This window comes from Rhododendron vialii, chromosome 4a (assembly GCF_030253575.1).
Source record: "Rhododendron vialii isolate Sample 1 chromosome 4a, ASM3025357v1".
NCBI lineage: Eukaryota > Viridiplantae > Streptophyta > Magnoliopsida > Ericales > Ericaceae > Rhododendron > Rhododendron vialii.
Window position 1 is genome coordinate 14,224,380 of NC_080560.1, and position 14,031 is coordinate 14,238,410.

Here is a 14,031-nt window from a genome sequence, read left to right on the forward strand (position 1 = left end):
TTTGGAAAATAAATGTAGCTAAACAATGAGTGTCACACCCAATTCTAGGAGCATGACTGCGCGTGAACCATGTAACAATTAATGGAACACGAAGCCGGAACAAAATTATTTTGCGAACTCAAAACAAATAAAACAAAAAAGGAAGCTGAATTAAATTAAAATATGAGAACCTAAACCAACTTTTCTTTCTAGGAAGTTAGGACCCACAATTTGGATCTCTAGGGCATTTATATTTGTATTACTATCTCAAGGGCATTTACATTTGTACTTCTTTTAGTCGTGTCAAATAATTTTCACCCTTTTGTATTGTTACTGCCCCATGTAGACCCCTGGTCCAATAACTTGTTGGAGTCTAATCAAGTGACCTAAAATGCTTAAGCCTTAGTTGTGAGTAGCAATACATAATTCCTTATATCCACATGGTGACAATGCGTGCCCCGAGTCCCTAAGATGTAGCTAATCAATGTGTTGGTTAGTTGGTGTAGTGCGCATGTAAAGACTGAAGAAGGGTATTTCTGACAGCGAATTATCAAAATTGTGCCAGTTGACTCGAAAATACTGGATCTTCTCACATACCCCTAGCAAAAGGGCTATATGTGCCACACATTGAAAGTTGGCGGGGTTTCTCAAAGGATTTTATAGATGAAGGAGGTTAAGTGATAAAAAGATGATAGATGAGAAGGTCTTCATGTAATTTGCCCTATATCCAAACCTAACACTTTCCTTTCCTCTTCCATTTACAAAATTTATTACAGTACCTCCTTGTTACTGTTAATAGCATTTTTAGTTACAGATTGATGAGTATTGTTAAAGGTTGGATTATCCGCAATGTAATAATCAAAAGTGAATAATCAAAATTTGCTACGTCAGCTTTTGATTATTCATTTAGAAGGTTGCTAAAGTTAGTAATGTGAAATCCCACATTGTTACATTTGATTATTCAAATGCCTAAATTTGATTATTGGTTAGGAGGTTGCTAACTTTGATTATTACAGTGTGAGCATTTTTTTTAAGCACACATTGCTAACTTTAACAATTTTTTGATTTTAATTATTACATTGTGGATACTCTTAGTGTTGTTAAAAACTTCTAAATTACTCTCTCTCTCTGTCTCTTCTTGTTTTTTGAAGGTCACACAACTCCTTGTTACAAGGAATATTTTATGTATCATCTCCGACCAATGATGTTAAATCTGACATGACATGCCAAGAGGGAAAATTGGCATGTGAAGTAATTTCACCAAATGTCAAATTCTTACATATCATTTGACATCCCCTCTCTCGTGTTAATTTTGACATGTGATGTGAAAAAATTTCTTCAATTACTTTACTCAAAAAAAATTTAAATAATAAATTTGACATGTTTGTTGGCAGTGGATATCTTGAAGATGTCAAATTCTAATATGTCAAATTGGCATGTAGCCTTCGAAAAAATTTGACATTCTCAAATTTGAAGCCAAAGTTAGAAATGCTCGAGAATATATCCCCACCTCTCACAACTCACAATGCAAGTATCCCCACTGCATCGTGAGAGAAGGAAATATACTTTCCTTGCGCACAAAACTTTCACCATTGTTGCTCCATTATTTTGACAGGAGCTCTTCTGTTACCACGAACAAAATACACAAACACATTCACGACACACTTATGAGTTGTTTGTTTTTTGTTTTTATTCAATTTTTTTTAGCATTTGTTGGTTTTTCATGATTATTTGGTGGATTATTATTTTGTCTTAACAGAGAACTCTAAAAAGTAAAAAATTACGATCAAAATCTATTTTTTTAAAAATAAAGACGAAATAAATGACTTTTATTAGCTTATTTTTGTCTTTATTCAAAAAAAAATTGAGTTGTGATTGTAATTTTTTACTTTTTATATTTCTCTCATCAAGACCAAAAAATAATTCTAAAAAAATTAACGAAAATTTAATAAATATAAAAAAATTAAATAGAGACAAAAAATTAGCCATTCCGCTTTAGGCCAAACAACTTCCATAAAATGTGAGCGTTTTTGTGGTTAGAATTTTTGATTTTGACAGTCTCTTGGAAGGGGATGAAACAAGTACAGTAGGACTCCACTTCCCCAAAAGAACTCTCACCATCTACTAATTAAAGCCCATTAAACTCTACCCATAGCGATTCTCACACACAGGCCACAACTTTATCATCAGTCTCCTTCCCCTCTTTTTTCTATCCCATGATTTGACCCTGAGCAACAACTGCAAATGAATGGGCTCTACACACATCCACCAGAAATGGAGATGGGTTCAAGCTCTTCCACCTCTTCCAACTCCTCTGATTCACTCAAAGGCTTGAAATTTGGCCGTAAAATCTACTTTGAAGATGTGGGCTTTGCACCGCCGCCCAAATCCGGTGGTGGGTCGCCGTCATCCTCCGGGAGCGGCGGGCAGCCGCCCAAGAAGGGGAGGAGCGGGGGCGTTCAAGGTGGACAGCCACCCAGGTGTCAGGTTGAAGGGTGTAGAGTAGATCTGAGTGATGCCAAGGCTTACTATTCGAGGCACAAAGTGTGTGGTATGCACTCGAAGTCACCTAAGGTCATTGTTGGAGGCCTTGAGCAGAGGTTTTGCCAGCAGTGTAGCAGGTCAGCTAGGTTTTTCCCTTTTAGCTATGTTTATAGTTATATGAATATCATATATGCATATGTTGTTGTTGATCATCCACTTCTGCTTTGATTTGTGTGGTTGTTTGGGGGTTTTTTGAGCATGACTTGGGTGGTGAATAATTTGTTGCAGTGATTTTCTTGTTTTGGTTTTAGTACTTCTGTTAGATTGGTGGGTTTTGTTGTTGCTTATTGTTGATGTTTTGGTGTTTTTTTTCTATTGTGTTTGGATGACCCTGCTGGACTTGATTCTTGGTGTACAGTGAGGAGATTTTGGGTTTTTTAATTTTATTTTTTGTGCGTGTTTGTCCGTGGGAATAGGTTTTGATAATTGTTTCTCTTTGGGACTTGTCAATGTAATTTTCTTTTTTTGGGGGTTATGGTTATTGCTCAAAAATCACAAGATAGAAGAGGCACGAAAATCGGTCCCACGAAGATCTCTACATATTTGTCCAGAATTTACAAGATAAACACAGAAGGCACAAAATTTTCATGCTTTGGCAAGTTACCTATGTTCAAAGAAAGAGATGCAGGTTGAACTCCCTGTCAACAATAAATAGGGGCTATAAGAAGCCCAGCTATTACTCTACCTGTTCACTGTTCAGTGGTCCATGGAAACATGTGTTCTATAATGGCATGCCAAACATGCTCCATTGTCATATACGTACGGTAATGATGCACAAATGACACGAGTTTAGAAATTGTCATCAAGCAGGATTTGGGATTCTTGAGGGCTGTTGGACTATGCCCTTTCGTATAAATAGGGGAGAGTTCTCATTTCCTTCCGTTGCTAATGTTATACGTCACACAGTTTCAACCTTTCTACACTGGCAACTCTTGAAACTTCATAAATAAGTTGACAACGCGAACAGGGACACAACTAGAGATATACATTCAACGGGCTCCTATTTTCTCACCCCATCGTTACTTCTTGCTCTATAACTTCTTCATATCATCCTGCTGTTTTCTAATGGGTTTAGGATTCTAGTGGCAAGGCTGCCAAGAAGTGCAGCCTTAGAAAGGTCTTCGGTGTTGCACATTGTATCATGTTGATGAAATTTCGAAGAGTCTATCTGCATCCTCATGGGGAAGTTACAATTGATAAGAAAAGGTCATGGACGTGTCCTGTCTAAACAACTTTTGTAGTTTTGTTATCATCCTTCCAAGGTTTTTGGATCTTCTCTCAACAGTTTCACACAACCATTGGTACCTAGTAAATTAACATGTGAGTCCTCTAGCTCACTAAAATGTGTAAAAGTTAAAGCACTGCCTTGAGCCCACAAATCATGAGTGACGAGACATGTCACAAGAATATCATTGGTGGGAAGTGGTACTGGTTTTTGGTTTATCCAGTATAGAGCTGATTTTTTTTTTTTTGTGTGCATGTAAATCGACTGACTATAGATAGTATTTGTTTTTAGTGGGATTGGAATCCATTTTATGCTACTTATTAAAGATTAGGTCAATGACTCCATTGGTCTATGTTGTCCATTTGTTGCTTGAGTCATGCATTGTCACATGGCTTTGACTGGATACTTGTGTCACTATCTGGTATGCACTCCTCGGGTGTATTTTACATACCGTATTACCGTGTGACACGCACACTGAACATGGCTACATACATGCACGAGGTGCACATGTGATTGTGTTTGTGCATGAACTTATTAGATTGGATAACGGAAAATTCAGTTTTCAGTACAGGCTTGTTTATGAATCAAGATAGGAATTGAGGAAGTCATTGCTATATGTTAGTATAATCTGAGAAGGGATATCATACTTGCAATTGTATGCACATAGGGCTACACATGAAGGTAAAAACCCTCTTAAGAGATAGGAATGAAAGGCCATCTATGTTGTTTCAGGAGTTGCTATTACACGGTTAGTTTTCCTTTTTGCAGTTTCAATAGGTTTTGCTCTTGGGATTGCGCATTTCCTTTCTTGGCTGAATTTTAGATTGGTGCCATTTGCTAGTTCTGTGCTGTACCAGTTGTATATGAAATATCTAGGTCCTCTTCGCATGTCGCAGCTACTCTCCAAAAAAAAGGAGCATACTTATGCTACTTAACTGTAGGCTTAATATCTGATTATGACCACAAATATTGTTCAAAAATTATGTCTTTAAATTGCATGCTTTTTAATGCATGCGTATTGCTAACCTTTGCCTAGTAGGCGGTGAGATTTTCAATACACATCTCACGGATGTTAATACGCTTTCACGGATATCAAAACATTTTTTCTGATATCGATGCGCTTTTACACATTATCCACCGCCCTTAGGGCTATGGTTGGCATTTTCCTTAGTACATACATACTCATAAAAATGGCTTTACGTTTCCCTTTTCTATTTTTTCCTGCACAAAATGTTCTATATCAAAACCCCTTACCATGATAAGTTTATCTTAAACTTCAATTTTTCGCAAACTTTTACAAATGGAATCTTCAAGAATCAATATTGACTTTCAGGTCCGAGAAAGGTACAGTTCAATGCAGAATTATATGTCTTGAGTCACACAATGGTCATCTACTCAATTCCCTACTAGCTGCCTGTTAGGACTTAGAAGGAACCCCAAAACACAAAAATAATGGATTGGATGTGTCAAATACAAATTCTTGACGAATCAACATACGAAAACATTAGATTTCTTCAAAACCAAGGTGTGGTTATAGGGATGGGAAGAATGTTCTTACAGGTCTTCGGCCCCATTACCAGTTAATTTGGTTCTTTGCATGAGCGTAACACGTACCATGGAAGACCTAAATGAATGTGGTTCGTTATTTTCCAAAGGATGAGTCTGAATTAACGATGGCCATGCATGCATTTCTAGGGGTTGTGCTCCGAGTGCTAAGCATCTGTTGGCTAATATAGAAGTTGGTAGAAGTCTACTTTAAAGTTATAGTATCACAATGTAAATACGGATTAAGGGATTTTGATATTTTGGATGTACTTTTATTTTAAACTGGATGATAGCAGAGGGCACTTTTTGTTTTTAGTGGAATGCAGAGGACACTTGTGTTCCTAAAATTCTAGTAGTTTTCACTTCTCAGTGAATCAGTGATCTTGATAAGCACTCTCATTTCCCATGTGGACGTAGACAAATTGGGAAACCACACATCTTGATTTGCTTTTCATGTTCAAGTATCATTCATCAAAACATCCTTTTTAATGGATCATGCATTTTCTTCCCAGAAACTAATATTTGTTCGAATTAATAAAAATTTGGGTGGCTTTTTGCACAGGTTCCATCAACTTCCCGAATTTGACCAAGGAAAAAGAAGTTGCCGTAGACGCCTGGCTGGCCATAATGAGCGTCGAAGGAAGCCACCACCTGGATCTTTATTAGCCTCGCGCTACAGAAGTTTATCTTCATCTTTCTCTGGTCAGATCTCATCCATAAAACATAGAATAGACCAGAGGGCTTGTTATGCATCATTCTTGGACAATTTTCCAATATGTACACAGAAAACTTGTTTGGCAAACTGTATGCAAAGTTTGTTTCAGATTTTTTTTGGTAACCCACTTTTCAGGAAAACATCAAAATATTTTTGAAAACTGGTTCCGCAATAGAATCAAAACAAACCTGAATGTTTTGATCTTTTCTTTGCCCTTTCTTTTGAAAACACTGAGAATGTAAGACAAAGAAAATGAGAAAATTACAAACAGATAAGATTTACTTTTCTGCTTAACTATTGGCGCTCATTAATGACAGAAAACAGCAGAGTCCAAGGCTTTATGATGGACTTCACCACATGCACTGGGCCCAACGGAAGGAATCCATGGCCTACTACCAGAGCAACCGGCCAGGTTTCAGCCAATCAACCGACTGCCACGGGAAAATTTCTTCCGCACCAGTGGCAGACTGAATCTGAAAATCTACCATCCAATCGCTTTCTGCAAGGTTCAGCAAGTGAGGCCCGTTATTCCGGTCCCAGCACTATTCCTTCGGCAGAATGTTTCACCGGAATTTCAGACTCCGGCTGTGCTCTCTCTCTTCTGTCAAATCAACCCTCGGGAGGATCAAGAAACCATCGGTCTTTGAATCCAGGGGCAAATAATAACTTCCTAAATGCCAATGGCGAACCCATCGGTCACTTCTCGAGTACATCATGGGGCTTCAAGGCCAACGAAGCCCATAGTTGTTCGCATGAGATGGCTCCTGATCTAGGCCTGCATCATCTACCACAGTCCACTAACAATCAGTATTCGGGGGGATTTGAGTTGGCCCAACAGAGTGGAAGGCAATACATGGAACTCGAGCATTCTCGGGCTTACGACTCTTCCTCAACTCAGCATATGCACTGGTCGACTTAAGTATCCCCCACCATTTCTCCTTGTTTGTTAGTGGCTATTTTAGTGACTTCTGCACTCTAATAACTGTATTTGGATTAGTCTTGTTTGTGCCTTTTCTTGGGGATGAAACCTAAGATCCATGTGTGTCTGATAAGCTAGGCGCAGGACTTGTTCTGGCTAAATTGGAATAATTTAGATGCTGCTGTTTGCTTTTGAATCTGCTGTCCTTTTTTGGTAGGGAAGAGTTTGGAAATTAGCTACTGTATGTATATAAGCTTAGTGTGCACTGGGATTGATGGCCCAATCCATGATGAGCCTCAGCAGTACATTATCAACAAGGTAAACCAATGTAATGACCAAGCAAGGGCAAAAACAATTTTTTTTTCTTTTTTTGGTACTTCGGAATTTCAATTAACTAAAAAAGCATGGACCACAGCAGAGTCATAACAAAGCTAAATGATAGAATAGTCTGAGATAAGTCCAAAGAGCACTAATCTAAAGCCTACCTAAGAAGAAGGCTATCTTTAATCAAGAACTCCTGTAGGGAGATGGGGGTAGTCACTGCAATAATCAACTCGTCGTTTAGTTTGGCTCCCAAGTGAGCAAGATGGTCGGCACATTGATTGGCATTGCAGTAAGTGTGGGATAACTTGGTGCCCGTGCGGTTTAGCAGCCCATGAGCTTCAGTTATGATAATACTTTGAGCGTGATTACCTGGATTGTCTTCATTGATGAGCTCAACAGCCACAAGAGAATCTGATTCGATAATAACATTTGCCAAACTTTTCTTCAGGATAATAGTAAGCCCTCTATAAATTCTCCAGAGTTCCGCTTCAAGGCTAGAGTTACAGACAGGCTTACCAACCCTAGGATCTAGTCGCCCTTTGAGTCTCGAAACAATCCTCCAAAGCCTCCTTTACCATTAGATTCGTACCAGCAACCATCCGTGTTTAACTTGATTGAACCTGTACAAGGAGCAATCCAATTAGCACATTGTGAATGGGGCAGGCCATGCATGTGGAGTGATTTAAAGGCTTCCTCAATCTCACGCACATAAGAGTATATTAGCTTGGCACTAATGGTAACCACCGAGTCCATATTATCAAAACTTTTTTTATTACGGTCTTTCCAAATTTGCCAAAGAGAAGTGATACATAGAGTAGGCCAATATTCCATTTATGCTCGCAGAATTTTTAAACTTTAGGTTCAAATGTAACCATTCGGATAAAGGTCTATCCCATTCCCTTCACATGCTATGGCCTAAAGTGATTGCATTCCAAAGCTCAACAGCGTTGGGGCAATCTCTGAACAAGTGATCTATGTCTTCGGGGAGATTGTTATCTCGGGCATATATCCGAGGTAACAAATCCTCTTCTGGCACGGAGCTTGTTAGTGGGTAATTTTTGAAGGAGGATAAGCCAGATAAAAGTTTTGAATTTAGCAGGTAATTTTAGTTTCCAAAACCATTTCCACCCCTTTACAACTGCTTCGTCTTCATTAACCATATTATAAGCAGCCGCAACTGAAAAATTCCCACTAGGGGAACCCGCCCAGGTGGGGTGATCAGGCACGTTGGGAGCCAAAGGGAGTTTGATTCTGGAAATGGAATCAATCACTCCTTGGTCCACTAAAGGGAAGCGCATATCCAGATTCCATCTACCATGCTCAATAAGCTTCACAACTTTAGCGTTAGAATTGGTGTGATTACCAGGAAACAAGAGAGCCAAAAGAATTTCCCCACACCACCAATCCTTCCATATATCCACATATTTACCATCCCCAATGACACATTTCAGGCCCTTGGAAAATGACAGATTGGGTATCCACAATGCTTCTCCAAATTGGGTGATAACTACCCTATCTGTATATTTGGTTCACATTACTGGAGCCTATTGGAAGTGGTAGACCCCGGTGTAATAACGAAGTAGAGGGAGAAATGGTCGCCTACCTTAAAGCCCGTGAACAAAACTGGACTACGGTCAATCTGCCTTCTGAGCCTGTCAACTGACTGACTGAAGTAGGGTTTGTGCTCTTTTTCTGTAGTTTTGCTTCTGCCGCCTTGCGAACCCGTCAAAAATGACTTACTGAAGTCATCGTACGAGATCTGTCCTATCAAAGTAGAGTTTGCGCTCTCTTTTTCTGTGTGTTTGTTTTTGCGGTCTAGTTACCTAGTGGCCAAGCAGATGTTTGGCTACCGATATTCGTTGCAGAGCAGCCTATGGGGATTCCGTTTAGCCGTTTGTGCCTGGGAGTTTTGGTCAAATTCTGTGCTGGATCTTAGTGCCAACGAACTAGGACCCAAGAATGTTTTGAATAAGATGGAGGGACATGATGAAGCTAGAGGATTTTAAAAAATTTTCTTTTGGAGCAATCTACCTACACAACTCCAAAGACAACTGCGTCCAGAGCCGTTCGATACACAAGTCAACATACATCGAACAGCTCTGAACACAATTGTGTCCAGAGTTGTGTTTGTAGACTTTTTATTTTGTTTTGTTTATTGTTTTCTTGCGGTCCTTGCTTAAAATATGAGTTCCATTTTCCCAAAAGCTTCAGAATGGGTTATTAAGTTCTGGAATACCTTCTAGTGTGGTGGAATTTTGCAAGTTTGGAGTAGAGTGGACTTATCAAGTTCACCTTAGCATCGCACTTTGTATCAACTCAATTACAAGACTATTTGCATAACTGTCACAGATATGCTTCATTCGATCCCAATTAACATCTCATGGTAGCGGACAATCATTAACTTTACAGGTGGAAAATCCTACCCAAATTTGTTCGCGTTAACATCAATTTTGTGTCAATATACTAGCTGATTCAACATCTACTTTCCTTTTAATTACACAAACTCTGAAATTTGCAAGGGCAGCTCTCCATAAGCAAAATCCAAAGGATGTAGCAGCTATGGTGTTCCGTTCCTCCTTCACAACAACTTGCCATCAATCTCATCAGAAAGCCTGGTTTCCTTTAGCCTCTTGAGTATTCTCAAAAAGAGGTGAAATTGCAGACTAAGAAAAAGCACCCCACACGGTTTAATGTTTTGGCAAGGTATTGACCTCATTGAGAACAATCTCATCCCTCTTGGCATGAAGTTGCATCTTCTTCGGGAAGTTGTGAAGAGTTGCACAAACTGGCGCGGTGTATTTCAATGGTCATCTTCATCTGTTCCTGGGCAGTTGGATAAGAGTGCCTCCATCGACTCATACTGAAACAACAGCCAAACTCTATTCAGTCAAAGAAAACAAAACCAAATCTTTGCGATGCTGAGGAGGTGGAGGGCAATATCGTCAGGTGTCGCTACTTACCCGACATCCACAGAAGAGGCAGTATTGATATTCCTCTCTCAATTTCAACAATATGTCTTGCAAATCCTGCATCAATGGGGTGCAATCAACATAAACAGATTGGCAGGAGAATCAAAAGCAAAACAATAACAAGAAATATTTGTATCGCAGATAGATAGACGTTCTTTGCATAACCAGGGCACCAAAAATAACGCAATATTTAAATTGTAAGCAGTGACAAATTGGTTTGCCAATAAACTAAATTCAAGTATTCAACTGCAGAGGTAGCCCTATGCGGGCTAGAATAAGAAAATGCATAGCTCTGTACAGTAGATTAGATCCTCAAATACATCTTCGTGCTTCAACAGAATATTGGACAGCTCTTCGATAATTTGCTTTCTTTTCAGTAAGAACAATTCACTCCATTTATTTCCACCGGCTATGAGCATCGACTCGGACTATATATCCGAGGGGACCAAATATTCATTGTGTGGTTAAAATTATGACATTTCGGATTGAATATTCATTCAAATCCTCGGATATATAATCATCAAATTGGACTATAAAAATTCTTACAGGACCGCCAGAACTGTTAAGCTGCAGTCATTGGTTTTTGCACCCATTGGCCCATTTTCATCCACTTCCAATTCATAAACTGGGGCATGTGATTTATAAAGAAAGACAGAAAGAGAGTTAACTGCATTCCAAGATCGAAAATTACAAAAAAAATAAACAAAAACCCTTGATGACGGGATAAGAATTTGAATCCAGAAGAAAGTTTGCCGTCAAGAATCAACAGTAACTAGAATCTATACTAGCTTATCAGGTAATCTAGATACGGTCTTAGGATCAAGCCTCGGTCATGCTTTTTTACCAGGTTGAAGGAATCTCAAGCAAGGGGAGCCTACAACTCATCTTGTAGCCCCACTCCCTAAACCCAAAAAGGCAAAAACAAACAGGAAAAAGAGAACGAGTATAGCAACTTATGAGGCAGGCAAACCTCGACTTTTGCTTAGCCAAGGAATGAGATTTATTCGCACACACGAAGAAACATCATCTCCAGAGAAGTACTACCATGAATAGGAATTGAAGTTCAGAATCATAGAATGCAGTTCCAGTTGCATCTGATTTGAAATTCGAGTACAATGTAATTTTGTTGATTGGATGACCACAAAATTAGCGCAAGAAGGGGAAAGGGGTTCCATCACCAAGCTTCTTTCCGAAATATCAATGAAACAACTAATCATACAGTTTGGCAAGACAGATGGTTCACAAACACTTTGAAAGTTGCTAGCTTCCAACTCTTTCAAAGATCTATGGAACTCATAGGATACATGGGAATTATATTTTCCTGTAGCTACAAATTTCCAGAACTGGCCCCAATGCCAAGCTCATTTCCAAGTGGCAACCATGGTGTCGAAATTTTCTGAGGTTAAGAGATCTTGGAACTTCTTTCTAGAGGTTTAAGGACCACTCAGTGACCTGCTAGTAGATTCCAACAATCTTAACCACACGAGGCCAAGTCATATAACATAAGATGCCACTTTCCTTTACCAGATCACCATTGAACCATTGAACTGAACCGAAATAAAATGTTGATCACCCTCACCACTCATCAACAACTTTATCCACTTTATCGAGTTTTAGTGACAGAGAACTCATGTTTTCCCTATTCGTGAGCCAGAGCTAATGTGGAAGGCTATCCAAAACCAATATAGCTACCAAAGCTTCATTGCCATGAACCTTTGATTCTATTCATCGTAACATAACAAAACCAACCCGACATACTGATTGACAACACAGCTGACCATGGCATCTTTTCCTTCGTGGACGGGTTTTCGGAAGAATGATGGTTCAACTTGTCAACAACCTTATTTCATGACATGATGACATCAACTCCCAATGTCAAATCCAATCTTCCAAGACAATAAATTGAAGCACACACACCAACATCATCAAACTAGTAGTCAAATCAACAACATTGTTCCTTCCCATGATCAAAGACTGAGATACAAATCCAAAGCCCAATATTGAAGATTTAATTGATCGAACATTGACAATACAAAGAGCTAAAATTAGCACAAAAAACACATGTACTTTACACTTTTACATACAGAAGTAAATATGCAAGTCAGAAAGGCAAGCACAAGAGCTTAAAAACAATATACAAGAGCACAATTAGGTAAAGCATATACAAAAGAACACATAATTATATACCGAGAACAAACGATGGTTGTGGTTGAATAAGTAACCATACCTCTTCTGTTATCACCTCCTCCTCTTCCTCCTCTTCATCTCCACCATCCTCTTCGTCCTTCTCCTCCGCCTCCTCCACCACCACCTCCTTATTCTCCAACTGCTCGAACGCCGCCTTCGCCTTGTGATAATTCACCACAACTCTCCTACTCCTCCACTGCTCCTTCTGCCGCCACCCGAAATCCGCCATCAACTCCTCCTCCTTCCTCTTATCTCTCTCCATCATTTCCTCCTCCATCCTCCTCTTCTCCTTCCTAGGGTCCTCCCGGCCGATCCCAGCCCGGGTCCGCCTGATCTCCACCCCCACGGGCTCGGCCAGGCCGGAACCCTCCTTCCCCAGCGCGGAACCCGGGGTGTAACCCATTTGTTTCAACAGCTTAAACCCAATGTTGGATTGGGGAATAGCTGATTCTAGGTTTGCTAGGGTTTGTTTGTCCTCTTCCTCTTGCTTTTGCTCTCTCTTGAGCTTGCGTTGTTCTTGCCAGTTTAGGGTTTTGGGTTTCTTGTTTGAAGATTGGGGGACATGGGTTTTGCTGATTGAGTCCTGAAAGTAAAGAGAAATTGGGTTTTTACATGGTTTATTAGAAACATAGTAATTACATGTCAATATATCTAGTTGTATGTAAGTTTGGAACTGACCTTTTTTGAAGATTTTGGTGGATCAGTGGTTTCTGGGGGAAGGAACAGAGAGAGGTCTCCCATGTAATCATCTTCGGCTTCATCGGTCGTCTGGTTATTTGTTGCTTCCGCCATTGGCGGGGGGAGAGAGAGAGGGGAGAGACACCCGGGGGTGGACTGGAATCGTATTCTGAATAGTGAATTCCTTTCTCCAAGGTAACAAATTGGTTCGGTTGCTTATTTGTTCGAACATTTTTTTTCCTTTTTCCTTTGATCTACTAGTTTTTTAATTTCGGTTTTACCCAAAATAGAAGTGCATGTATGGCTGTCATCAATTGCCCCGTCACACCACTTTACAATCTTTAAGAGACCCATCACACTTATTTTAGAGCCGAAATTAAAATTTCATTATGCATGGATGATGTTAAAAGTATATTTAGCCTCCATAAAAAGCTATAAAGACTTGAACCTTCGACCAAATTCAAGTTCATAACTATTTAACCAATTAATTGGAGATCTATTGTTTGTTTATTATTTTCCCCGCATCATTCGTTCTGTCCAATCAAGCTCTGATACTATGGTACCACAATCTCCTTTTGTTTGGGAGGTTTTTTAATCCGTAAAATGAGAACGTAAAGAAAAAATATTTTTATCAAGAAAAATTTAAATTTTTTCCTATAAATTAAAATAATTTATTTTTGTTTCATTGAAATGGAAGGTCAACCAAAGCGAGCCAACCATATGAAGTTCCACAAATTATGTAGGTCATATGTCTTGATATTCATACAGCACCCACCTAACTAGGGCAGACGTGGCATATTTAGCCAACCGACTCTTATTAATAAATTAAAATAACATATTGATATTTAATAACCGCGATAAAAAGTTTAAATTTTTGTCAAAAGATAATAGTAATTATTTTAAGGATTTCGTTTTGCGAAGGCCAAGGTTTTTGGGATGGAAGTAG

General features: G+C 39.2%; 2 protein-coding genes and 1 non-coding gene across 3 annotated transcripts; 1 reads left to right on the top strand and 2 right to left on the bottom strand.

The window, feature by feature from the left end:
• The first annotated feature begins 2,071 nt into the window (after window positions 1–2,071).
• LOC131322526 (squamosa promoter-binding-like protein 9) lies at window positions 2,072–7,123 on the top strand. The gene is made up of 3 exons (XM_058353873.1): window positions 2,072–2,600; window positions 5,856–5,995; window positions 6,326–7,123. Exons 1-3 carry the CDS (start codon window positions 2,224–2,226, stop codon window positions 6,925–6,927), a joined length of 1,119 nt encoding a protein of 372 aa, XP_058209856.1. The 5' UTR covers window positions 2,072–2,223; the 3' UTR covers window positions 6,928–7,123.
• Window positions 7,124–9,582: 2,459 nt separating this feature from the next.
• Window positions 9,583–13,324, bottom strand: LOC131322527 (uncharacterized). The gene is made up of 4 exons (XM_058353874.1): window positions 13,086–13,324; window positions 12,448–12,990; window positions 10,212–10,277; window positions 9,583–10,111 (listed from the first exon to the last, which is right to left on the bottom strand). Exons 1-4 carry the CDS (start codon window positions 13,197–13,199, stop codon window positions 10,052–10,054), a joined length of 783 nt encoding a protein of 260 aa, XP_058209857.1. The 5' UTR covers window positions 13,200–13,324; the 3' UTR covers window positions 9,583–10,051.
• A 447-nt stretch (window positions 13,325–13,771) lies between these two features.
• Window positions 13,772–13,904, bottom strand: LOC131324900 (U11 spliceosomal RNA). Its single transcript, XR_009199486.1, has one exon. It is a non-coding gene; the product is annotated as a U11 spliceosomal RNA (small nuclear RNA).
• Between the last annotated feature and the right edge of the window lie 127 nt (window positions 13,905–14,031).

Coding starts and splice junctions, on each gene's coding strand:
- LOC131322527 (XM_058353874.1), bottom strand. CDS start 13,199: ATGGCGGAAGCAACAAATAACCAGACGACCGATGAAGCCGAAGATGAT. Junction 12,991..13,085: donor CACCAAAATCTTCAAAAAAG/GTCAGTTCCAAA, acceptor CTTTACTTTCAG/GACTCAATCAGCAAAACCCA. Junction 10,278..12,447: donor AGGAGGTGATAACAGAAGAG/GTATGGTTACTT, acceptor CCATTGATGCAG/GATTTGCAAGACATATTGTT.
- LOC131322526 (XM_058353873.1), top strand. CDS start 2,224: ATGAATGGGCTCTACACACATCCACCAGAAATGGAGATGGGTTCAAGC. Junction 2,601..5,855: donor TTTTGCCAGCAGTGTAGCAG/GTCAGCTAGGTT, acceptor CTTTTTGCACAG/GTTCCATCAACTTCCCGAAT. Junction 5,996..6,325: donor TTTATCTTCATCTTTCTCTG/GTCAGATCTCAT, acceptor CATTAATGACAG/AAAACAGCAGAGTCCAAGGC.